Genomic DNA, 25,575 nt, shown 5'->3' with positions numbered 1-25,575 from the left:
GTCTGTGCCACTCACTCGTCGAGCCTTGTCTTTCTCCTGCAGATCTTCCGATTTGTGTTTATTCTGGTGTAGGGAAGTCAAGGAGGATAATGAGAGGATTCGACGTGTTTGTTTAGCGAGAGGAGGCGATAATGGCCTTTCTAACTCACTGCAGGATTTACTTCTCGTGAATTAAAAAACAAAGTAAACTGATTACGGAACAAATTGTGTGTTCCACCGGCTGCAGTCTTGCTTTTATATGGTATTTTCTGGGTGTTTAGCTCTTCCTGGGGATGAAATGCAGAACGGAGCACCCAGGCTGAGCCCGACAAGCCAGGGATGCTCTTGTTATTTACCACCACGAGGGATTTTGGCCACAGCCCTGCAGCAGGACTGGTGCTGCCAACCACTTCCCAGCTCATCACAAAATTCCTGTAAAGGCAATAAGCATAGACAGAGGCATTGCTAAGGCTGATGATATACCCTAACAAAATAATTCATGCTAGTGCTAGCTTTTAGATCAGGGAACAGGTAGAAGAGGTGGTGAGTGGACAAACTACCCTGCCAGGCTGGTTTTTCTGCAGCATCACCCCCTGCAGCTCTGTGTGTGCAGGGTGGGACCTGGGTGCTGCTGCAAGAGCACCCATGTGAGACCCAAACTTGCTCACACACTCACCGTGGGAAGGGCTGGGTGTGCAGGGACGTGGGTGAGCAGGGGTTTGGATGTGCAGGGACATGGGTGTGCAGGGACATGGGTGTGCAGGGACATGGATGTGCAGGGACATGGATGTGCAGGGATTTGGGTGTGCAGGGACATGGGTGTGCAGGAATTTGGGTGTGCAGGGACATGGATGTGCAGGGACATGGATGTGCAGGGACATGGATGTGCAGGGATTTGGGTGTGCAGGGATTTGGGTGAGCAGGGATGAGGGTGTGCAGGGACATGGTTGTGCATCACTGTGGCAGCATTAAAAAAAAAAAACAAATTCCAAAAAAAAGGCTTGAAGGCTGAACAATGAGGTAAGATGGGAAATGGCACAGAGAGGCAGGAGAGGGGTTCCAACAAGGCAGAGACCTCCCAGCCCTCCTGTGCCCTCCGCAAGCCCCGGCAGCTCCCGCGGCTTTGCTCGCTCCTCTGATAAATTCAGCAGCAACTGCCCGCAGCAACGTGGCTCCCCAGGAGTTTTCCATCTTCCTACGTATCCCCCCACCCCAAAATGTACATCCCTTATTAGTGTGATCATTGTAGCTGTCAGCCAACACAGAGGGGCTGCCTCGCTTGGTGCATCCCCGAGCGTGCTCTGGGGCCGCCTGCCCTGCCTTCACCACCACCCCCGTGTGACATTTTCCTTCCACTGAAACCAAAAGAGGGGGGGGGGAAAAAGTATATCTATTATGTCCCACTCATCTCTAATGACGGCAGAACGATTTTTGCTACCAGCATTTTCAGCACCAGAGAGCAGATCTGGAAATGTAAGTCCTCTCTCCCTGTGCCTCCCAAGGCAGGAGCGTTTCTTTAGCAGTCGCCTCACGGAGGGCGCTGGCCAGGAAGGATAATGGTCCATAACATATTCATTATTTTCAGGACTGTGCACTGAGGTTCTCCCACTGGTGTTGTGACTGGAGATTTTTTTGTTTTCGGTCGTAATGGGGTAAAAGATTCAGTGGCTCCAGGATGCTTTTCCGTCCAAACGCGGGCGTTCCACGGGGCTGGGGACCTCTCTGGAGTGGAGATATTTGTCTCCTGTCGGTCCTCAGTGTGACTTTGAGGTTAAATGCAAAAGCTTAAATGCAGTCAGATATTGAGTGGAAGGTGGTACAGGCGTGTGGTGCATAAGGAGGAGGAAGGAATGTGTGTGCAAAATCAGCTTGGAGGAGCTGGCAGTGGATGGAAAACACCAGGAGTCCTAGGAGTTTGCTGGTGGTAGCACAAAGGCTGAGCTGGGGGTTGGATCCACAGTACCAGGGTCTGTGGGAACCAGGTGATGCCATTCCCTTCCAGCCTGTAAACCCACTCCACTGCAGAAAAGGACTTTTCTTCCCACTCCAGTGTAGCCACTTTCTGGCTGATGGAGTTTAAAATCACTCTTGGCTGTTAATCCGTGAAAGTCCCTGTTAGAAATAAAATAAAATATATATAAGGAAAAGTGCCACTAAAAAGGTTTATGAGGCAGTGGTTTAAGTTACTCCAAACCAGGGTAGCATCTGTTTCTCATTTACAACTCGCTTAAGCCAGTAGTGAAACAACATCCCATGGCCCTGGCTGTGAGCTGGAGAGGGAGTGTGGCTTGGCACAGGTTGTGGCCATCAGGGAGAGATGGGGATTTTCCCCCTGGACACACAGTCCTAGTGGAATCCTGGTGAGGATGGCTCTCCCTGCACTGCCACCAGGATGATTTCCTTTCATCACTAGGCTGGGTGGCAAAGGTCTGGGATTTGGCAGAGGGAAGGGAGACGTCCATGTTTTCTCAAACTCCTACTTTAGCTTGGGATTAATCATTTAGTGTCAGGTGCTTACAGGTACTTAGGTACCTTGTTCCATTAGATCAAAGCAAATTAGAGCTGAACAGAATGTAAATACTTCTGATGGTCAGAGCCTTTGTCTCAGTCTGTTGCATTTCCCGGTATGGAAATGGAAGAAAAACTGTATTTCCCGGTGTGTTGTGCAGAGATAATGTTTAGGATGCTGAGATCTTATGGGAGGGATGTCATACAGGTACCAGGCACTGATAGGTCATTTTTTTGTGGTTCATCTCAGAGTTTCATTTAGACATCTCATTTGTGCTCGTGGGGTACTGGAGATCTGCTCGTTTGTGCAGTGGTGGTTCATCAATCACAGAATGGTTTGGGTGGGAAGGGACTTTAAAGCTCATCTCATTCCACCCCCTGCCATGGGCAGAAGCACCTTCCACTATCCCAGGTTGCTCCAAGCCCCATCCAACCTGGCCTTGGACACTTCCAGGGATGGGGCAGCCACAGCTTCTCTGGGCAACCTGTGCCAGGGTCTTCCAGTGTTTGCAGGGAGTTTCCTTTTATTTTTCATGCAGCATCTTGCACAGCAAAGTCTTGAGCTGCAGCAATATTAAAACTTGCTATTCATTTGCAGTTAATTATTTTGGCCAGATAATGGCAGAAGTAAAAATAAATCACCCTTATCAGTGAAGTTGTAGCTGCTCCATCCCTGGAAGTGTCCAAGGCCAGGTTGGACAGGGCTTGGAGCAACCTGGGCTCGTGGAAGGTGTTTCTACCCATACAAGAGGGTTGGAACAAGGTGATCTTTAAGGTTCCTTCCAACCTAAACCATTCTAAGATTTAGAGATAGAAAAGGCAATTCAGGTCGGGTGCTTTGCCCACCTGGCTGGCCAGAGGCACAAATCCCACCCAGGCACTCCTCAGCCAAGGGAAAGGCCATGCCAGCCACAGCCCAGGAGCGTTCCAGAGAGCTGGGCATGCGTTTCAGGAAGGCAGAAGTGTTGGAGCGTGGTGAGGGGTGAGAGCAGATAGAGCAGAACTTAATGTCACCTCAGAAATTAATGGCATGTTGGCCTAATTTACCTCTGATAAAGCAGAGCGGAACAGTGCCTGCCTGGTGGGGAGAGGGAAGAACATCCCAGGCTGATCCATCTCATTCAGCACGCACAGAGCTGAGGGGTGTGAGGAATGAAATGGGATTAGGAGGAGGCCCAGGGAGTGCAGGCTGTGGCTGAGAGCAGCCCATCTCCCTCCAGAGCAGGGGGGCTCAGCAGAGCTGGAGCAGCTGATAAGGGGCTGTGCTGCTGCAGGAGGGCACAGCAAGAGCCTCTGGCTCTGCAGATAAAACCCACGGCAAGCTCGGAGCGGGGAGGACACCTTGGATTTATCCCCAAATAGGGTGTTCCTCCTGCTGCAGCTGCAATGAGGAAATCAGTGCCAGCCCCAGGGCTGTCATGGGGGTTCATTTATTCGTGTAATTAAGCTGTAGCTGGGCTGGGGCGTGGCGTGTCCTGGGCACTGGGGATGTGCTGGGACATCAGCCCTGCCACCGGAGCGGCCGGACCCGCGGGTGCACCGTCACCGGCATAACCTCCTTCTCTCCTTATCGCCCTCCCAGGACTGTCCCCAGCTCTTCCCCACGGAGGAGATCCTGATCCCGGTGGGAGAGGTGAAACCCATCACGCTGAAGGCGAGGAACCTGCCGCAGCCGCAGTCGGGGCAGCGCGGGTACGAGTGCGTGCTCAGCATCCAGGGCGTCATCCACCGCGTGCCCGCCCTGCGCTTCAACAGCTCCAGCGTCCAGTGCCAGAACAGCTCGGTGAGGGAACATGCCAAAAACCCGGGGTCAGCTCCAAAGGGAGTGAAAAGTCCTGGAGTTGGACTAATCCCGCAGTCCAGGTGGGAGCGAGGAGGTGCCGTGGGCGTGCGAGGTGTTTAATCGCAGCGAAGATCCCATAGCTGGCGGTTCCCTGCCCGCCTGCGGGGGGTCAGCGAGGGGAAGGGGAGGAGGAGGGGATGTGGGAGGTGTTCAGGCAGGCTAATTCACGCGGGGAGATAAGGAGAATCACAGACCCCTTATCGGGGAGCTGTCGAATTCCAGGTCTGGGTACCTGGATGAATAGAGTGGTGCTGGAAAGCAGGGAAGAAGGGGGAAAGGAAAACTGCCAGGGGAGAGAGCAGAGCACAGTGGAGAGAGGGAAATTACGTGAGAGATGCTGCTGGAGCAGCAGGCAGGGGAGGATAACACTCCTCTGGAGGATGAGGCTTAGCCCTGCCAATGGACCTGGCAGGATTTTACTTCCCAACACCCCAAAGTCACCACAGCAGGTACTTGGGGATGCCAAAACACGCATGGAAAATGCAGGTCACCCCCTACCCTGAGCCACAGCCTGTGTTTAGGTCTCCTGTGACACTCTACAGCTCTGGGATGAGCAGGTCCTTCCTCTCCTCACCACATGCTCGAAGAGGTCCATGGGCAAACAGGGCACAGGCAGTTTGTTTTAGGCAGCAGAACAGGGTCCACTTGAATATTCAGCACAGATGGTCTTAAATTGTTAATGAAGTTTTGAATTTTTAAAAATTTCACTGGATATTTATACATCACTGACCATCTTTGGGCCTTGCAGCTCAGTGGATAATAAATGTATTAATACTATAGAGTACTTTTCCTATCCAAAGTGATTTATAAACGTTAGAGAAGCACTTTTATTGCTGTTAGGCTAATAGGAAGTGGTAGGTAGAGGATGTAAGGGCAATTCTGAACTCACAGCTCCATCACTTGATCTTGTTTCACACCAACTTAGTAAAACCCAGGCAAGGTGACTCAGTACAGCCAAATGTGAGTTCAAACTGCACAAGTACTGCACAGGGACAGTCAGAGCAGTCTGCCTTGCTTTATTCACCACCCCCTCATCCCAAAGAGGATAGCAATGTTCCCTCACCTTTTTAAGTCTTTTTAGCAGCTCTTGGTTGACTTAGAGAGAGCATCGGACTGAAGCCTCATCAGTGCTGGTTGTGATAATGGGAATTTCAGAATACACTGGGAATTCAGCTAAAGTCTCCACATTCACTCAGCCATGGCCCCCAGGGTGTCCATAAGAAGGGCAATAATTCAAGCCAGTGCTACCCTAGTCTGGGCCAAAGCAGTGGCTGGGAAAGGACCTCCCTGCAGCATCTATTTTTGCTCAGATGGTGCCTGTTCCATCAGCCAAAGCTCTGCAGTGGGATTTTTAAGCTCCCACTCACACTGGGGTGCACAGTGACTGTGGAAGAAGACAGCCTGAAGGCAGCAGTCCCAGTCTGACTAACTGGAGGGGCTGTATTGATAAGCTAGAGACTGAGAGACAAGAGCAACCACTGTGAGTGGAATAATTAATCTATTACCTCTCACAAGGACTAGATCTGATTTAATTATCTCTTCCCGGTGAGGACAAGGGAGTCAAAGCAGAACCCTGGAGTTGAAGTGTAGAAATGTGGTGTCTCAGGCACCAGCACGTGTTTTTAAGCAAAGAATAATGATGGTTTCTTTCAAAAAAACCTTCTTTTTCTGTTAGACTCATTCTCCCAAACATCTCATTCTCCATCTTCTCCTGCAGTACCTCTATGATGGGATGGACATCAGCAACTTAGCTGTGGACTTCGCCGTGGTTTGGAATGGGAACTTTGTTATTGACAACCCGGAGGATCTGAAAGGTAATGTTGGCTCGAATTGGCTTCGAGCCACAGGGAGGAGGGTGGAGGTGGGGGCTGGAGAGGGGCTGTTGGGGCAGAGCAGTATCTGTGGCTGCAGGCAGAGATGTCGTGATCCTTGTGGATCATCCTGTGGATGGGATCAGCTCCGCAGCTCCACTGCTCGTGCTGCTCTCTGAGCCCCGCTGATCCCACCGTGGCTTTGGAAACCCCCTTTTGGAAGCCACTCTGCGGCTCGTTAAGCCCGAACTCAGCACGGGTTGTAAGTCCGAGAGCAGCTGCAGCCCAGGTGAATTCCAGGTCTCAGTTCCTGACCCTGCCCTGCGTGTCCCTCCCCTCTCTCCGCAGTGCACCTGTACAAGTGCGCGGCCCAGCGCGAGAGCTGCGGGCTCTGCCTCAAGGCCGACCCCAAATTCGAGTGTGGCTGGTGCAGTGGGGAGGCCAAGTGCACCCTGAGGCCCCACTGCAGCTCCCCCTCGGCCCAGCCCTGGCTCGACTGGTCCAGCCGCAACGTCAAGTGCTCCAACCCCCGGATCACCGAGGTAAGAACCCACTGATCCCACAGGATGTGCCGAGTGGGGAGGGACCCACGAGGATCATCAAGTCCAACCCTCAGACCTGCATGGGACCAGCTCATGTGCCTGACAGTGTCATCCAAATGCTCCTTGGGCTCTGGCAGCCTCGGTGCTGTGACCACTGCCCTGGGCAGTGCCCAGCCACCCTCTGGGGGAAGAACCTTTTCCTGAGATCCAACCTGACCCTGCCCTGACACAACTTCAGGCCATTCCCTCAGGTCCCACCACTGGTCCCACAGAGCAGAGCTCAGTGCCTGCCCCTCTTGAGGAACTTGTGACTGCAGTGAGGTCTCCCCTCAGTCTCTTCCAGCTGAACACACCAAGTGCCCTCAGTGTCCTCACACAGCTTCCCCTCAAGGCCCTTCCCCATCTTTGTTGCCCTGCTTTGGACACTCTCTAATGACTTAATATCTTTCTTATACTGCACAAAACTGCCCCAATATTGCAGGTGAGGCCACCCCAGGTCAGAGCAGAGTGGGACAATCCCCTCCCTGGCCCAGCCAACGATGCTGGGCCTGATGCCCCCCAGAACAGGCTTGGCCCTCCTGGCTGCCAGGGCACTGCTGACTCATGGCCAACTTCTCATCAGCCAGGACCCCCAGGGCCCTTTCTGACCCTGCTTTACAGCCTCTCACCCCCCATCCTGTCCATCCATCCAGAGCTGCCCCATCCCAGGTGCAGAACTTGGCACTTCCCCTCGTCGAACCCCTCATGGTTGGCAGTTTCCCCCTCCTCCTTTGCTCCTCCCAGGGTGGATTTCGGGCTGTCCCTGTCTTGTCCAAAAACCTTCCACTGCCCTCCTGACACTGGAGAAAGGGAATGAAAACGCTCCAGTACTTTTTCAGTGCCATTCATGGCACGTGGCCAGGGGTGCAGCCCTGCCCCAGGCAGCTGGCACTCGCCTCCAGTGCCACCAGCACCGGGGTGACCGCCACGGACCGCTGCGAGAATGCTAATTAAACCAGGGAGCTAATTAGTCCATAGTTGATGCTTCTGATATTTCTGTTCAGGCCACTGAGGGATGCAGAATGTCTCCCAGGAGCGTTTTTTTACCGGTGAAAGTGCGCTCGGTCTGTTAACGTCGCTATTAGGAGTGACACTCTTATCAGGTGGGAATGAAGGAAGATTTTGGGTTCTCAGTTAATTAAATCCTGAAAAAAAACCTCCCTCACCCTGAGCATGTGCCAGTGCTGCAGAAGGATGTAACAGTGCTGGATTGAAGGGGCCTCTTCCTCGTGGCAGGGCGGGAGCAGGGCTGCTCAGCACCCAAACCTCTGCCAGCTGAATAAGGACCCAAGGGCATGTGGAAAGTTCCTCTTCAATTATTTTACACCAGTTTAGCTAAACTGGCTCAACCCCCCTGGGAGGGAGGGAGGCAGGCATCAACCTCCTTTTATAGAGGAGGGGAGGAAGCACAGAGGCTGCTGTGTCAGGGCTGGGTGGGGCTGACCAGAGGAGGATGATGCTGAGGGGTGTCCATCCATCCTGCAGGAATGTTACCAGGCTTTTGATATTTCTTTCCTAGACCTTCTGCCCAGCCATGTTACACCTTTGCTGGGCAGGGATTTCTCTTGTGCAATGTTTTTCACGCTGCAGAGTGGAGCTGGTGAGGCTGGTGAGGTGATAAGCCTGTGGAGGAGCAGACGAGGTGTTGGGGCTGGTTGTGCAGAGATAGGAAAGCATTAAGAAGTGTTGAGAATCCTTTCCCTGTTTGGTTGATTTGTTTGTTTTCCAAGCCATAGGTGTCTTACTAAGAGATAAAATGAGCCTTAAAGCTTGCCTGGATATTCACCTTGTCCTGCCAGTGGGCAGAACCCAAACTTTACTTATCCAAGTGCTCTTGTGCTGCACGAGGTTGTGCTACAAGATGCACGAAGCAAAACAGCCTCTGCCTGAGATTTTCTTCACCATAAACCATTCAGACAGTTGTAACATTGAAGAAATCTTGGAATTATTTCTTTCCCCCTCCTTGAGCTAAGCAGAGAAGGGGAAAAACACTCAGCTCCAGCCACCGAGTGACTTGCATCTCAGTGGTGCCAGGCTGGCTCTGGCAGCTGGCTGCAGGCATGGCACTGCCACCGAGTGTTTTATCACTGTCCAACTTGAAAGCAATACTTTTGGGCTCTGTCCAAGGAGAAAAGAGCAGAGCTTTGCTGCTGTTGCACGTTTCTTGTCTCCACAACCAGGTCTGGGTCTCAGCCTACAAAGTGGGAAGCGTGGGGTGCCTCACTGGGGGAGGTTTGGAGTCTCAGGAGATTGCCCTGAGTGGATTTGGAGATGAGAGAGTGGAGTAGGGAATGTCTGTGCTTTTGTTGGCTTATTCCACAGTGAGATCAGCAATGAGAAACCCAGGTTTCAGGGGGTTGTGTTGTCCCATGGCTCTGCTGACCGTGGCAGGGCCGTGAGCTGCTGAGATTTTATCATGGGTCTTGTGGTGTTTGGTGTTTTCCCTTGGACTCCACCTTTCTCTTTAGGAATTCACAGCTTGCTTTTTTTTTTTTTTTTTTGATGAAAGTCAAGTTTGCAGTTGTAGAAAAGAAAGGGGAAAGCAGAGGGGAGCTAGTGACCTCTTCTGTGTGCTTTGAGATCCACTGGTGGGAAGGGCACTGACAGGGCTGAACACTCAGGCAGAATCTTGCATTGAGCAGTCAGGTCTAGAAAATGCCAAAGCCCCAGCAGAAACCCCACAGGGTCGATATTCCTAAATCCAACCCTTTCAACAGCCTGGTTTCACTTCTCTCATCCCCTTTCCCCTCCAGTAAAGTGTGTGAGATTGTGAAGGAGACCATGAGCCCTTTACAGCCTTTGTTGCTGTTGGGTCCTTTTCTGCCACCTGAGATTTTTGGGGGATTTTGGGTACCATTTTGCACTGCCCAGTGCTGCAGAGCTGGAATGCTGGGAGGGGAACACCCTGCCCTGCTGGGACCAAGCTGACAGGCTCAGAGCTGGGATCCTCCATCCTGCAGGCACCACCATTGACAGGCTTGACTGGGGAATGGTGTTAGGTCTCATACTGGGGTTTGCATCAGATTCAACCTAAAAGAGCCTTTAATATGGGCTGTTTTCCACTCCTTTTTGCTTCATCTGGCCAGGTTCACTTTATCTGACAAGCCTGAGGTCAAGGGCCTGGCTCCCAGGCACCAGTGCCTTCAGGGGGTGCATAAGTAAGAAGAGACTGTGTTTTAATAGTTATAAAAGTAAATGAGCAGCGGGATATTTGCAGTTCTTTTGCTAAGTGAGAGGCTCTGCCGTCACCAACAGTGTCCCTTCAGCATCTTAAAACTTCCACACGGTCTGTGGTCTTAGCAATAAATAAATAAAAATCAGGTTTGTGGCGAACAAGCGGCACTCTGATCTCCTATTCATTTATTTGCAGGCCTCATTAATATAACATCAGTGCAACAAACAGCTGAAGGGGGGGGGCAGTGTCAGGCTGAATAATGGAGTTGCTCTGCTGAGATAACAATTAGGTTCTGAATGTGCTATCAGCCGAGGCAGAGACAAGGAGGGATCATGCCGGGATGACAATGCTTGTGTGCCGGGTCCCCGCTGGGCTCATCAGCTGGGATCCAGAGAGCTCAGAGCAGGATGAAAAAAGACAAAGAGGATGAAGGTGGATGAGGTTTAGGGAGGGGGCAGGGGTTGTGCCATTGATTCAGCAGCCGGGTGCTCTCCCTGCACCCTGACAGATGCCAAGTGGTTGTTGTGCAGAGCGGTCACCGGGCTCGGGGCTTCTGTGCAGCTCCGGAAGGAAAGCCCTGTCCAACTCACAGCCAGCCCTGCCTCCAGGTCTCCCTGTCTCCAGGTCTCCCCCTCTCAGCACAGACTTCTTCTGGAGGCTAAATATTGCTCGATGTCAGAAATGCTGAGCGATGCAACGGGCTGAGAATGTTTATCCTGCGCTGTTATAGGAGTGTCTTCTGCAGGCTGGGGAGGGAAGGGTGCTACAACTGTGCTGGGGCTCCTGGACCCCTGGGATCCCTTGGATTCAAACCTTGGGGATCCCTGGGATCCCTTGGATTCCAACCTTGATGATCCCTACCTTGGTTTCAACTAAGCAGCAGCAAGAGAAATGCCCTGGAGCATTTACAACCCTTCCGTGATGCAGGGTGTGGGGGTGACCGAGCTCCTGCCACCACTCACTTCATCTCTGTACTTGAAACCTTTTTATGAATAATACAGAGCTGCACACCTGCATAAACTCTTTCCCTGGGCAGCAGGAACAGGCATTATTAGAGGTGGTGGATTGCAGATTTGTTCTGTGAGAGGTGAGGCTGATGCCAAGGGGAGAGGTGACCTGCTCAGAATAATTTTGCCTCCCACACCCCACTCAGATCTCAGTGACTTCCAAACTGCTTCAGTTCAACAAACAGCCTAAAAAACTTCCAGCAGAGGTGCAAATTCCTTAACAGCAAATGTACAATTCCTGATAATGGCCTTGGTTTTCTTCGGCTGCCCTTTGCAGGTTCTTTTCATCCTCCACAGACCTCTGAGTGAAAAGCCAGTCTAGTAAAGTGATTTTCTTGAAATTGGGGAATATTTCTCCCTAATCCTGTCTGTCTCGGATCAGAAATCTGGAGTGTCACCAGCCAGCCCTGCAGCCTGAGCAGCATCCAGCACAGTCAAGCCAGGATTAAGGCAGACCAGGGGCTGGCTTTGCTGGAGGTGCCTCATCCACGAATCCTCACCCTAGTGAAGGGCCCAGGGATGCTGCTTGGAGGGGTCCCCCGCTCTCGGTGCAACGGGACCTTTAAGACTTATCTTCTTTCTGCGATTTTGACTGAATCTCTCCAGCTGTAATTAATTGAATGCATCTGTTCTAACCCTGGGGCTGCTTTATGGCACAGTTACTTCAAAACTGTTCAATTAGTGGCCACTAAAATCTAGGTCGAGTGGAGCTCCATATTGGAGATTTTCCAGGTCAGGACATTTTTAAAATACAGCATCAGCTCAGCTTTGTTTTGGGTGAGGCCAATTGGCTCCTCTGGTTCTGGTCAGGTCAGCAAATGGTAAACGGTGACTTCTTTTTCTCGAGCAGTGATGAGCCGACGAGCCCAGCGGTGTAAGCGCTCCAGTAAATGCATTTTAACATAATCTAGAGCTGCAAAGGACAGTTGTAACTGTCAAGTAGGTGAAGTGCCAAGTTCAGGTGATTCCCAGCTAGCCATGTAAACATTCCCAGGCCTTCAGGACTCGGTGTAATGCAATCCAGCTTGATTTGGTGGTGGCTCTGTGGGCACGTAGCGCTTCCCGCAGAGCTAAATGATACAAGACGTACCAGGCAGTGTGAGTTACAGGGAACAGCAGCACAACAGGCAGTGCCTGGTGAATAAATTAAAAACCTCGGTCGGAGAGGGAGGTGGGAATTCAAGCAGAGGAAGGAGGGGGTGGTTTGGGGTATGGGGTGGCTCTGCTGGGCGTGTGGAGCTGCCTGAACCTCAGCACGTGTGGCCAGAGGTGGAACAGGCTCCACCCAGGGATGTGGTGGGGTCACCAGCCCTGGAAGTGTTCAAAAAAACGAGCAGACCTGGCACCTGATGATATGTTTTAGTGGGATTTGGTAAAGGTTGGACTTGCTCTGGGAGGTCTTTTGCAACCTTGATGATTCTGTGACTGTGAATTTCTACAGGAGCACCTTAAACAGGAGCAGAGGTGGAAAAGGCTTCTGGGTGACCTAATTGTGGCCTTCCAGTACCTGAAGGGAGCCTAAAAGAAAGATGCAGAGACACTGTTTACAAGGGCAGGACAAGGGGGGATGGCCTCAAACTGCCAGAGAGTAGGTTTTATTGGATATTAGGAAAAAATTCTTCCCTGTGAGGGTGGGGAGGCCCTGGCACAGGTTACCCAGAGAAGCTGTGGCTGCCCCATCCCTGGAAGTGTCCAAAGCCAGGTTGGACAGGGCTTGGAGCAACCTGGGCTAGAGGAAGGTGTCCCTGCCGGGTGTCCTGCAGGGAGGTTGGAACAAGATGATTTTTAAGGTCCCTCCCAACCCAAGCCATTTCATGATTCTATGAAATGACAATGTGTAAGCAAGGGAGAAGGAAAATAGCTTCAGCTGGGGTCTGAAATGCAGGGAGATGCTTTGAGGAACTTGGAACCCCAGAAGTGATGGGGCACAGGGATATCCTGATGGCATGGGAAGGGGGAGACATGCCCTGTGGCACTGGACAGTGCAGGGGGTCCCACAGGGGCTGCTTTGAGGCAGGTTGCTGGTGTTTGGCCACCTTCCAAACTGCCTCTTAGGAAGGTGGAAGAAAGCAAACATCCATCTGGAAACAGTGAGGAAAAGGTTTTGAAGAGCTCAAGTCTTTTGCCAAAGACAGGGGTGGAACAAACAAGCGTAAACAGGATTTATCCATTAAATTAATTAAATTGCATTATTATGGATTGTGTTTATTTATTAACAACAACTGTAGTATGGGGAAGATTAGTAACTCACCCAAGAGCAACAACAGACTGGTGGCAGATTCAGGATAACTGTTTGAGAGTCTTGGGTCCAAATTCTGTGACTCTGCATTATTGAAATTTATATTCCTAATTGAAGAGGATATTGTCCTTAATGAAAGTCCATAGAAGCAGAGATGATTATGGCTGAGGCAGGCTATAAACAGGCAGCTTGAAAGCACACATCTCACCCTTTAACATTTTTAAGTCATTTGAGGTGCCAACTTACTAATAAAATGTGACATTAACATTCAGGTAACAGCCAAGGCAGAAGTTAAAGTTCTCCCAAGAAGCAAGCTACTTCTGGAAGGTGACTTATCATCTTCTGCATTTATTAAAAAGGAGCCAGGGCTTTCTGGGGAATGGCATTGCTTACAGCTCTTGGCCGGCCCAGGGATCTTGGTGTCCTCTCTTGGAGCACAGCACAGATGGGTTTCAGCAGCCTTGGGCTTCTCCAGGACATCCAGAGAAGTCATGGGGAGCTGGCACTGGCGTGGGTTTGGCAGCAGGAGCAGGAGGAGGTTGCAGCACTCAGCCTCCCTGAGCAGACTGCAGCATTTCCAAGCCAGGCGAGGGGTTGCAGGATGGGGTTTGGGGCTCACCAGCTCAACTTTGCTGTGTTTTGTTTCCCTCTAGATCCTCACGGTGTCGGGCCCACCAGAAGGAGGGACGAGGGTGACCATCCGTGGAGTGAACCTGGGCCTGGACTTCTCGGAGATCGCGCACGGGGTGCAGGTGGCCGGGGTGCCCTGCGCGCCCCTGCCCGAGCACTACATCGTGGCAGAGCAGTGAGTGACCTCACAGACCCCACCCAGCCCCACCACGGGCACAGAGCCTCGTCCCTGAACCCATCCCAACCCCAGGCACCACCTCTCCACCCTCCCAGCCCCTCCAGGAAGGGGTCTGGAGTTGGACGGCGCCTGGGAAGGGACGAGGCGCTCGGGCGCTCTCCTTGGGGGTTAAGCAGCACTTTAAGCTTTCATTAAGTGCTCTGTTTCCTTCCACCCTGCTGTTCCTGCTTTGCTAAGCAACTTTGCTGATGAGCACCTTGCTGTTGATGCCGAGCCTCCCTGCTCCCCGTGGCACTTGAAATTCCGGCGGCGCTGCCGGCTGCGCGCAGCCATTTGTTAGGCGGGCGAGGCGGTGACAGCCGCTTAATTCCGAGTGGGCCTCCACTGGAGTCAATTCATTTGTTTCACCCGGCGAAATGTCAACCAAAAATTAGAAAACAGGCATGTAACGGGGGATAAACGGAGGATAAACCTCCCCGAGTGACACGCTCTCCTCCTGCCGCTTCGGGGAGGGGTTGTTTTGGGTGTGTCGGGGGTCATTTGGGCAGGGTGGGAGAGGAACAAGAGGTGATGTGTCCCCTTGGGTTGTCTAATCTCCTCATGGCGATCAGGATGGTGTCCTGTGTGGTATGGAGAAGGCCAAGGGCCCATGAGTGGTGCCAGCAGCACAGATCTGCCCCAGCTTCAGGAGCAGCTCAGAGCGGTTGTCCTCTGGTGGTGCAGTGCCCCAGTCAGATCCTCAGAGCAGTGCAAGGACCTGTCACCAGCACACGCTGGCGTTGGTTTGGCTTTTGCTCACTCCTCGTCTTTCTTTCCCCATCTGTAAGACAGAAATGACATCAATAACCCCTTCTGAGCTGTGAGGATGTGTCAGGGTGTCATGGGATCACTGGCTGAACCGTGTCTTGGTGTTACTGCAGGAATGGCTCCAACCACTGCACCAATAGTCCTGTCACTACAAGCAGTTTGGGCTGTTCTGCTGAGCAGTACTTTGTTTTATTTTATTTTTCAAATAAAGGATGGAAGATTATGAAATTATCCTCCTTTGATGGTACGAAACCCTGATTTTATAATCATGACTCTAATTACGGCTCTCGAGCTTTCAAAGTTTGTTAACATCATTAAAACATTTACCCTGGGCAGATAACAGCAAGCGTTTGCATGAGAGCTGCCTTTTAAAGATGAATGCAGATAAAAGGACCCTCTTAAGGGTTCTGTGGGCAGACTGAATTCCAAGACTGTAATGACTCGCCATATGCTCCAGCCACGCAATCTATCAGCCAGCAATTAGGTTAATGTTGGTGAAAGGGCCACTTAGCCCAGCAATCAGCACCCTACAGCTCTGCCGAATGCATCACTTTGTAACAAGGTACCTGCTGGGAATTTGGCTTTTAGCAGGAATCAGGATCAGGTGTTCCACGTTGCTTGTGCCCTGTCCTGCACCCAGTCCTGCCCGATCTGTGTGGCAGCTGCTGCTTTACTGGCAAATTGTTGAGTATTTGGTGTTTCTTGTGGGAGGGAAAACCTCCCCTCTCTTTTCCTGCCCGTGGGGTGTCAGGAATCGCTTCCCCTGGCTTTTGCTGCTCCCAGGTGCCAGCCCTGCACCCAAAATCAGAGCACAGCTGCCTCCTGGCCCTGCTGCTGGTCTGCAGGAGGAGAAGTGATCAAATAACAGGCAGAGAGAGGTGCACGGGCACTGTCTGCTTGAAAGGCAGAGCGAGGAGCACGTGGCAGATTAAGGCACACAGCTGAGATGCTTCAATTCCTGCTCTCCAAAGGCAGCGTCTCTCTAGGCAACCCCTTTTGATGTGCAGCAACGAGGACGTGCACGTTCCAGCTCTTTACCAGCATGTATGTATTTCATCAGGCCTCCTGGCATCACCTGTGCAGGCGATCTGCAAGGTTCTTTTCTTCCTTTAGTCTCTTTATTTTATTTGTAGTGAATTTAATGCTGCTGAAGGCGGCTGGAACACTGCCTTCCCAAATTGGAGCCTTTTATGCTTTTGTGTGTGAATGGCAGAAGAGCGAGAGCTTCCTCCTGCTCCTTCAGCCTCAGTGGGCAGGGGATGCTCTGGCTCTTCCTCTGGTCTCACTCTCAGGGTCAGACACCCACAAGTGTCTCATCAGAGGGGTTACTGCACCCCCTGCCCGAGGCAAGTTACTCCCACCCTCAGGTTTCCATCCCTGAGGCAGATTATTTCTACCCCGAGATTTCCATCCCCAAAGCAGGTTATTCCTCCCCATATGTTTCCATCCTTGAGGGAGGTTACTACTCCTACCCCCAAGTTTCCATCCCTGAGGCAGATCATTCCTACCCTCAGATTTCCACCCCTGAAGCAGGTTATTCCCACCCTCATATTTCCCTCCTTGAGGCAGGTTACTCCTCCTACCCCCAGGTTTTCATCCCCAAATCAAGTTACTCCTACCCCCAGGTTTTCATCCCCAAATCAAGTTACTCCTACCCCCAGGTTTCCATCCCTGAGGCAGATCATTCCTACCCTCAGATTTCCACCCTGAAGCAGGTTATTCCCACCCTCATGTTTCCCTCCTTGAGGCAGGTTACTCCTCCTACCCCCAGGTTTCCATCCCTGAGGCAGGTTACTCCCTCCCTCATGTCTCCTTCCTTGAGGCAGGTTACTCCTCCTACCCCCAGGTTTTCATCCTCAAGGCAGGTTATTCCCACCCCCAGGTTTCCTGTGCCTGGAGGGATGCTCTTGAATTTATCTTTCCAGCGTTTCCACGGGAGCAAGCAGCATCCATCCCTTTTATGTCCAGCTGGAGAGCCCTGCCAGCTGATGCCCCTTTGAAAACCTCCCTCAAACCTGCTGGCATGACTGGCATCCTCTTGATCCCAACCCCAGCTGCTGTTACACATCCCTGCTGCCCTGGGATTTTTGAGTTATGTGTTTACCCCCAGCAGCTCTCCCTGCCCTTCCAGCTTTCCCAGCCTCAGGATGTGCCCACGGGGCTGAGCTGGAGCACGAGGACCGTGTCCTTTGATGCCACTGCCTCCTGTGCCCAGCAGCACTGTGTTCTGTGGTAGCCAGCCCTGTGTCCCTGCAAAAGCTGCTCTCCGTGGCTGTCTCTATCATTCCCGAGCAGGCTTCTCCAGTTTTGATTAACTGGGAGACTGCAGTGTGAGCTGTTCCCTTAATGAACTCATCTGTTACTCTAAGGACTTCGCACTCACTTTGCTACTGGCTAATATATTGCCATTAGTGCTCTGCTTTGCTCTGGAGTTTACAGCTTGTAATAATTATGTCTAATTTTGATTTTTTTTTCCTTTAAATTACTACATGGGGTAAAAATAGACTCAGTAATTAACTTCTTCCAAAGAGGCAGATATCAAAGTTAAAGAGGAGGGGTGGGGGGGTTTGGGGGGGAAAGGAAGAAGAACCAGAGGGAGCCAGCCCTGCGTGGAGCTGTGCAGGGGCACTGCTGGCACCTCCTGCCAAAGCTTCCCTGCGGCATTTCTGCTTCCAGGATCGTCTGTGAAATGGGGCAGGCGCTTCCAGGGATCAGCTCCGGCCCAGTGCTCCTGTGCATCGGAGAGTGCAAGCCCGAGTTCACGGCCAAGTCGGCGCAGCAGTACATGTTTGTGGTGAGTCCTGGCCAGGGGGGCACAGCACGGGGGTCCCACGGGAGCAGCCCTGCCCTGCCCGTGCCTGTGTCACATGGACGGGGCTCACTCCAGAAGACCATCCCGAAATTGCTGTCTTTTTCTAATGCTGGTGTTGCACAGTTTTTGGTAGCTCAGTCAACAAGCCTGGTTTGCAGGATCTGGAGCTGGCACAGGCCTGAGAATGAACCTCAGCTTGGGGTTCCCACAGCATTTGGGTTCGGGTTTGCACCTCAGAATAGTGATTTTAGACTCACAGAATGGTTTGAGTTGGAAAGGACCTCAAAGATGATCCAGTTCCACCCCTCTGTCATGGGCAGAGACACCTTCCACCAGCCCAGGTTGCTCCAAGCCCCATCCAACCTGGCCTTGGGCACTTTCAGGGATGGGGCAGCCACAGCTTCTCTGGGCAACCTGTGCCAGGGCCTCAAAGCTTGTGATAACCTGCTCTAGTTGGTTATCTAGTGAATCTGGGGCTGCTTCCTGCTGTTTTTGGAGATGTTTTTATACATATGTGTGTAAATGTACAGGCACCAACAGACCTTTTTGCACAAACACAGAAACATAGCAGCAGGAGAGAAGCACCAGAGCCTGTCCCTCTGCAGCTCAGAGACTGAACTTCTGCTCAAAACTGAATCGACTGACACCTAAATATGTCTGATTTTCTGTGTCCACAGATTTAATTTTTCCCCAGGGAACGTAAGGGACATTATATTACATATTCTGCATTATATATTATTCATATTCTGCATTCAAATATTCAGGGATTTCCCCCCACACACTCCCAGGATGCTGGTTTAGTGCAGGATTTCTCCCTGCTCAGTGGAGAGCTGCTCCTGGGGTTGGTGGACTTCCAGTGATGGCATGGGTCTTTCTGTTGTTTTATTAGCAGCTTTTCAAATCAGAAACTGAAAAGCCACAGCTGGAGTTTCCCTATCTCCAGTTTTGCCTAAAAAGGGCATTTCATCCAGCCCTATTGATTTTGTGCTCAGTGGAATCTGTATGCAGGGAGATGCCAGCACTTACCAATTGTCCACAATTTGTAAACTAATTAAGAGATAAATCAGGCCGGGCCCTGCCACCCTCTCAGCATTATAGCAAACACCCTCCCCTGGCATTTCATTTAATCAGCAACAGCAGGGGTGCAAAATATCACCCCATTTTGCTGGAATATTCCAGAAATCCCCCTGGTCATGGCAGGGCAGTGCCAGTGTAGTCCCAACTTTGCCCCTCTCCAAAGGCACGTTCCCATGCAACACCAACTTTGTGCTAAATAACAACCAGGAACCAGTGGAAAGGAATTGCAGAGATGAATCTCGGAGTAGTGTTTTTGCAGCAACCTGGTGCATGTGCTGAGCATTATCCCTTGGCATTGTTACTCCTGATTTCCAGCACTTATACACTGATTTTTATATCGCTCCTTTTTTTTCTCAGGCATCTAAAACTTCCAGCACATCATTTCCTTTTGTTAGCTGGCCTCTATTTTTCTCTTTAGCACCGCCACAGCTTCCATTACAGCTGGTTTATGCCATTAAAGTCGGCAGTAAAATTGATTGGTACCTCAGAGCAGAGCTCTGGGCTGACCCTGAGAGGGTTTGTGCCTTCCTGAGCTCATCTGGTGCCTGCCATGGGGCAGGAGCCACGCTGTCACCTTAATGACACCCCTTTGATCTGGGGAGGAGGAACCTTGGAGCTGTAAATCTGTCATAATTATCACCAAATCATGAGCTGAAGGTGGAAAGTTCTCACTTAGCTTTCAGACCCTCCTCCAATGCTGGCTGCATCCCACCCTTGGGACTTTTTAGGTCTCTAGGATGAGCTCTCAGCTCTCCTGTTTTGTTTTTTTTTTTCCTTGTTTACAAGAGTGACCACTCAGAGTTACAGCCTGAGTTTCTATTTTTAGCAATGCTTTGAATTTCCAAGGATTGCAGTGCTCAGACAAGGTGAGGCTCACACCAGAAACGTCAGATGCTTGTAGGCAAGGAGTGTTTATCATTGATTTTTGAGTGCAGAGAAGGGCTGTGCTGCCCAGGACACTTTGTGCTGGTGTGGGGGGGGGACCTGCTGGACCTCAGGGATGTGTAAAATAACTGTTCCTTTCCATCCCTGGGCTCCCATGAGCCATCTGGCCTCAGGGATGGGGCTGGAGGAGGAGGAGGAGGGTGGCTGGTAGTGGGGTCTCACAGTCTGGAGTGTCCACAGCATGGCAGCTTGTTCCCAAATCACCTTGGGAACAGTTCCCAGGGTTGGGCTTGATTTTGAAGGAGGTTTCTGATGGGCAGTCATACACTGAGCATCCTTTGGAGGTTTTTTGCATTTTGGAATCAGTCCTCTGGGCTGTGTGAAATGCTCCCAAGCCTGCCTAGTGTGAACATTGCTATTGCCATTCCTATTTCCTATTGCCTGATTTTGCCATGAACTGAGGAAATCATGGAAAATCCTGAGCTGGGAGGGCCCCACAAGGATCATCAATTCCAACTGCTGACCCCAGGCAGGATAAGAGCTGACCAGGAGCAGTTAAAGGATGAATCTTTCCCTCCTGCAACATTATTCCCTGATTATCCACAACAGGGTGGATGGTGTATTTTTCCCTGGTCTATTCAGGAGTCAGGGTCAAACAAGCTTTTGGTCTGAGCTGCTTTGGCAGATGCTGTGACACCCAGAAAACATGTGTTGCAGTGGGAAAACAGTAGGGAAAACAGGACCAACTGATGGAGCTGCCAAGCAGGTGATCCCAGGGGATTGGAGCTGGGAGCTTGCCAGGCTTTGCTGATGAGTCGTAAAGAGGGTAATGTGAAAGCATTAGTAAAACAATTTGGTAATATCCACTGATTGAAAAGAAATAAAAGGGTACCTGCCCTCTGCGAATTCTATTAAGGGTATAACCAGCCACCCTGGTGCAGGGCAGGGTGAGAGGTGCCATTGCTGTGATAATTTCACCAGTAAAATGCTAAGTAGGATCTAAGGTTGCCCACCAAGGATGTCTTTCCATCAGCAATGGGAAACAGGCTCTGCCCCCACAATTCCATCCCTGGTGGTTCATATGGAGCTGGAGCTGATGGTGCTGCCTTTTGTTGTAGCTGGGCAGCATTTCCCATTGCCAGACCCTGGTGGGGGTTTTTTTATCCTTTCCCACGCTGACAAACTCCAAATATTCGGGTTCAAATCTCCATCGTGGCAGTTTGCTTGGATATATTTAGTTCTTCAAACTGCAGTGCCATCAACTTACCTTTGCTTAGGAGCAAAGTCGAAGGTGAATCCATAACTTTGCCAAGGCTGAATTGGCAATTGTTTTGTTGGGGCACCTCCCTCTGTCAGAGCTCGGTTGGAAAACATAGCAGGACGTTTGTCAGACATCCAGGACACATCCCTGTTTTGCTTTTCCTTGTTAAAAGCATGAGGGTGCTCAGGGATGGTGCTTCACAACAGCTCCCTCACTGCAGGCAGGATTGATGAGTTTGTCCTTTCCTTTCTCCAGACTCCAGTGGTGAGCTTCCTGAATCCCAGCCGGGGGCCCGAATCGGGAGGGACGATGGTGACCATCTCTGGGCACCACCTGGGAGCTGGCAGCCGTGTGTCCGTGCTCCTGGGAAACCAGACCTGCGAGTTCTACGGGTAAGAGGACGAGCTGGGCCAGTGTGGGCTCCTGCCTGCACCTCCTGGTCCTGCTCCACCAGGATCTGCTGCAGCTGAACGTGCAGCCAAGGCAAAACCACCCCTGAAGGCTCCCAGTCCCTCTTTTATTGCGTGAAACCATCTTTTCTCTTGCTGTGACTGAGCCTTGGAGGGATTCATTGGTGTTAGTGCTGCCCACTGTTTGGTTTCAATGCTGTTGCAGTGTTAATTAGTCCAAAAATTTCAGATAAACATCACTGTGGTGGTAAAATATTTATATTGGTCATCAATACCTGCCCCCAGCCCAGTTAGTCTGAAGAAAATGTAACACAAGTAATACCAGGTTTCTCTTTTCAGAGATAAACACCTTGCACTGTTTTTATTGCAGCCACTGCTGTAAGTGCCTTGACCTCCTAAAAATGGTCTGAGTAAGGGCTGGGGTCCTGCTGGGTAGAGCAGGGCATGGGTCTGCACACACCTTCTGCCAGGGAATTCACACAGCCCTCAATCTCCAGTGGGATTTCAATGGCAAATTTGCTTTTTACCCAGCAGTGTAAACACAGAGTTGACATTTGCAGGGTTTAATGGGTTTTCTTGGGGCTTAGTTAGAAAAAGATACATCTGTGTTTACATCTGTGTGCCCCACGTACACAGCCCTGCCTGGACCCAAGAAGTGCCAGCAGGCAGTGGGCACAGCCTGGGTGGGAACCTGGTGTCCCAAGGGGATTCTTCTGCTTGTCAGATCTTCACTCAGGCTTCCCAGGAGGAACTGAGGGAGTTTCTGGCAAAGCAAAGACCCCTGGAGGTGAATTTGAGAGGTCCTTCAATACAGGAGCTGTGGGTGTTCAGATGTGGGAGCACGTTGGGTTGTTAGCAGTGCTTCTGCTGTATCCATCCCAGACCTTTGGGAAGTCTGGATTTGCTGAGACCTTCCAGTGTGGATCAGTTCTCCAAGTGCTAAGCAATGTTGCCAATCCATCAATATTTCTTCCCACCTCCAAAACAAAGATGCCAGATTGCTCCCTCGGATGCACACACAGGGAACAGTGTTACCCCCAACAGAAGAGCAGAATCAGCCCTGGAATATCATCCCTTAAATACCAGATTTTATTCAGGCAACCTCTAGATGCTGACCTGCAAAACCTGGAAAAGAGTTTTGGATTGCCTGTATGTTCTAAATTACAGCAGGAAGCAGAAAGTTAAACAAAGCAGGCAGCAGTGTGTGAACAGCCCCAGCCCTCACGTGGGGTCACGCTGTGCACTTTGTTTGGCTTGGGCTGTTTTGAGGCAATGAACTTCAATTGTACTCGAGGGTGTGGGGGAGCCTGATGAGATGAAGCAGTTTCTAATGAGATTCCCTCTAATTACAGCTTCCCCCATTCTCCCCTCTCTGATCGGAGGAGTGGGTAGATTCACCATGACGACATAATAATAGCACAGAAAGCTAATTAGCTGATCACAGGGAGCTGGGAGCTGCTCTGCCGGCAGCGATGCGTCACTCTGGATCTCGTGCCAGAGCTAAGCAGGCACGGTGGGGTCTGGTGTGGGCAGCAGAGCAGGCAGCAGAGCAGGCAGCAGCAGTGGAGGCAGCAGCAGGCATCTCATCAGCTGCACAGGCATCCATAGAAACACTCTGAGACTCAGCAAGGAAGGTGGAGAAACCCACTCCTCACACAGGGATGCCTTTGTGGTTAAATTAATCCTAGGTGGAGAGTGAGAATAGCATGAGGGAGGGAGGAGGAGGAGGGCAGGAAGGGGTAGATGTGTAATTGCATCAACAGAAACAGTCGAGTCCAATTTGTTTAAGGTGTTTTTAGGAGGTTGTTTCTGTTCCCTCGGTTGTGGTGGGTGGAAGTGCCAAGGTGTGAGCTGGGAACATTGTGGTACCTGCTGTTCCATGCCCCCTGAAATGCCCAGTGCTGAGTGATGTGTCCATACTCCTCAGGGAGGGGAGGAAGTGTGTAAAGGCTCTAAAATGGGATGACACATCATCCCCCTGCCACAGCTTTGCTGGAAGCAGAGCAGGGACACTCAGCCATTCAGGCACCTCTGTGAGCTGGGGAGGGTGAGGATGGTGAAGACTGGACATTCAGGAGTGCCAGTTTTTGATTTAAGTGCCAGACTGTCAGCTGGTGCTGCAGACCTGCCTGCCCTCTTCCCTGGGAGAACCCAAAACTAAATGAGCCGCAGGAACAGCACAATCTTCTCTATGAGCCCAGGGGCAGGTTTGGGCAGGAAGGACAACCACGGGTGGCTGTGCAGGAACACTTCCAGGGGTGTCACTGCAGCACTTCTTGTAGCATCAATGCCCAGGCTCACCACGGAGCCACGTGGTTCCTTACAGCTCCCTTCTGGATGCTCAGATCTCATTCCCCTTCTCCATCCATCCACCCACCCACCGGCGCCTTTGTGCTTTGACAGCGCCTCGCCACGCTGCTGCCTCGACCTTCTCCAGGGCTCTGATGGCAGCAGATGGTCTGTTGTGTCCAGCCAGCCAGCACCGAGGCCGAGGTCACCCTGCTCTGACGGGGAGACAAAGCCAAAGGCAGCGGTGACCGCGGCATCGCCCTTCCCGGGCGGGGGCTGTGCCGCTCCATTATGCCGCTCACAAGAGCCTCGTGTGTGCGACGGGGTGGGGAGGGGGAAGAATTTGGCTTTTCAGTGAGCTTATGCATGCCATTTAAAAAGCAGCCATCTGTTTTCACACGCCCAGCAGAAGGCAGCGGGTTCAGAGGGATGCGGGAAGGCTGCAGTTTGGCACAAAGAGCCATTTCAGAGAGGCTGCGCTGCTCTCGCGGTGGGCAGAGCTCCACTCCCTCCCTCCCGTGCCACTGAAACCCTCCTGCCTGCCTCGGGAGCTTGTCCCCCTCACAGGTGTCAGTGTGGGGATGACTGATGGCTCAGGAGCTGCCCCAGGACAGGACAAAGGGCTGTTTTCTGCCCCCACACCGTGACCACCCGTTAACATTTCCCTGTTTCCCCCTTGCACAGGCGATCCACGAGCGAGATAGTCTGTGTGTCAGCCCCATCAGCCCACGGCCTGGGGGCTGTTCAGGTCTCTGTCAGCGTGGACAGGGCTCAGCTGGAGAGGACCTTGCAGTTTGAGTACATTGATGATCCCAAGGTGCAGCACATCGAGCCCGAGTGGAGCATCGCCAGGTAACGCATGGATCTGACAGTGGGACCTCAACAGCTCTCCTTGTCTGGGGCTTCTCTCTCAGCACACACTCAGGGTCTGTTGGGAAATTCTCATCCCACCCAGCATCCTGGATTTGTCAGGGCTGGGCATCTGTGGTGTTTGAACTTACCAAAAATCACAGTTCCCAGAGTAGTTGTGATTCCCAAGGCAGTTCCAGCAGTCAGTCTGCACCCAAATTCTGGGAGCACAAATAAAGCCAAGATCACTCCCATCTGCTGCAGAAGGGCACAATTGCTCATTAAAGGCTCCTTCTTGTAGTCCTGAAATAAAACAAAACCAGCAACCACGAAGAAAGGGAAAAGCTGATGTTAATCAAAATGTACTGTCAGCCCAGATTCACTGCTGGGAATGGGGTGGCTGGTGCTGTCACATCATCGTGACATTGTCACTGCTAAAAACCCTGGGCCACGCTCATCCTGTGATTTTGCTTTAATGGTTGTGCTCACAAGGGCTGTAACATAGCTATCCATATCAAATTCCAATTATTTTTTTTTAAAATTGCCCTTGAAAGAGGTAAGTGTCTCGCAGGAGGCTCTGGAGATGCCTGCCTTGAGTCCAAATTCGGGATGGTGTCTGGTTTTGGAGGAGCTGGGTTGGATGGGCTGGTCAGGGCTGCTGACAGAGGGGGTCTGAGGGAGCAGCTGTGGAGGTGCTGGAGCTGTGGGTGAATCTGGGCCGTGCTGCTCCAGTTAACACGTGAAGGGAGAGGGGAAGGCTTTGCTCAGGGCACTGGCTGTAGGAGAAAGGGGGTACTCTGGCCCTGGGGGTTGTATCTCCCGTGGCCCTGATGGCTCTCCATCCCTCCCCTGCTCTGTGTGACAACTTGCTGTGTCTGCAGTCCAGAGGCAAGTGCCCGTCAGTTCCTTCACTGCACGAGCCATTTATCGTGGGCCTGGAAACCAGTGCTGTGTAAATCATTAAACACTGCCACTAATTTATTGTCTTACGTGTTTAGTCTCAGCTCCCCTGATTTCCTTGGTTCCTCATCCCGCTGCCTTGCAGTGTTTGAGGTGGGAAGGGGGGGCAGCTGAGAGCAGAAAATCCAGGGACACCCCTCCCCAGTGACTCAGGAGTGGGTATAAATCCATGCTGGTGCCTTAGGTGGCTGCAGAAAACATCTTTCTGAGCTCAACAAGCATCCTCCCTGTCAAGCCCAGGCTCTGTGCACAGCCCCAGCTCCATTAATCAGGT

At 51.7% G+C, this 25,575-nt stretch overlaps 1 protein-coding gene across 5 annotated transcripts in view; it reads left to right on the top strand.

Annotated features, from left to right (window-relative positions):
• The window catches only part of PLXNA2 (plexin A2), a 171,065-nt gene that overhangs the window by 114,131 nt on the left and 31,359 nt on the right, over positions 1–25,575 (top strand). For all 5 annotated transcript variants that reach the window (XM_051808522.1, XM_051808521.1, XM_051808523.1 and 2 more), the window contains 7 exons: positions 4,070–4,270; positions 6,048–6,144; positions 6,490–6,683; positions 13,797–13,948; positions 17,435–17,552; positions 21,049–21,185; positions 24,177–24,344. In XM_051808522.1, coding sequence (XP_051664482.1) covers positions 4,070–4,270; positions 6,048–6,144; positions 6,490–6,683; positions 13,797–13,948; positions 17,435–17,552; positions 21,049–21,185; positions 24,177–24,344 — 1,067 coding nt within the window. The remainder of the gene's footprint in view (positions 1–4,069; positions 4,271–6,047; positions 6,145–6,489; positions 6,684–13,796; positions 13,949–17,434; positions 17,553–21,048; positions 21,186–24,176; positions 24,345–25,575) is intronic.

Source organism: Manacus candei, unplaced genomic scaffold, assembly GCF_025592945.1.
Source record: "Manacus candei isolate 608988 ecotype Guabito, Panama unplaced genomic scaffold, ASM2559294v1 h1tg000073l, whole genome shotgun sequence".
NCBI classification, from domain to species: domain Eukaryota; kingdom Metazoa; phylum Chordata; class Aves; order Passeriformes; family Pipridae; genus Manacus; species Manacus candei.
This window is presented reverse-complemented; position numbering and strand designations above follow the sequence as displayed.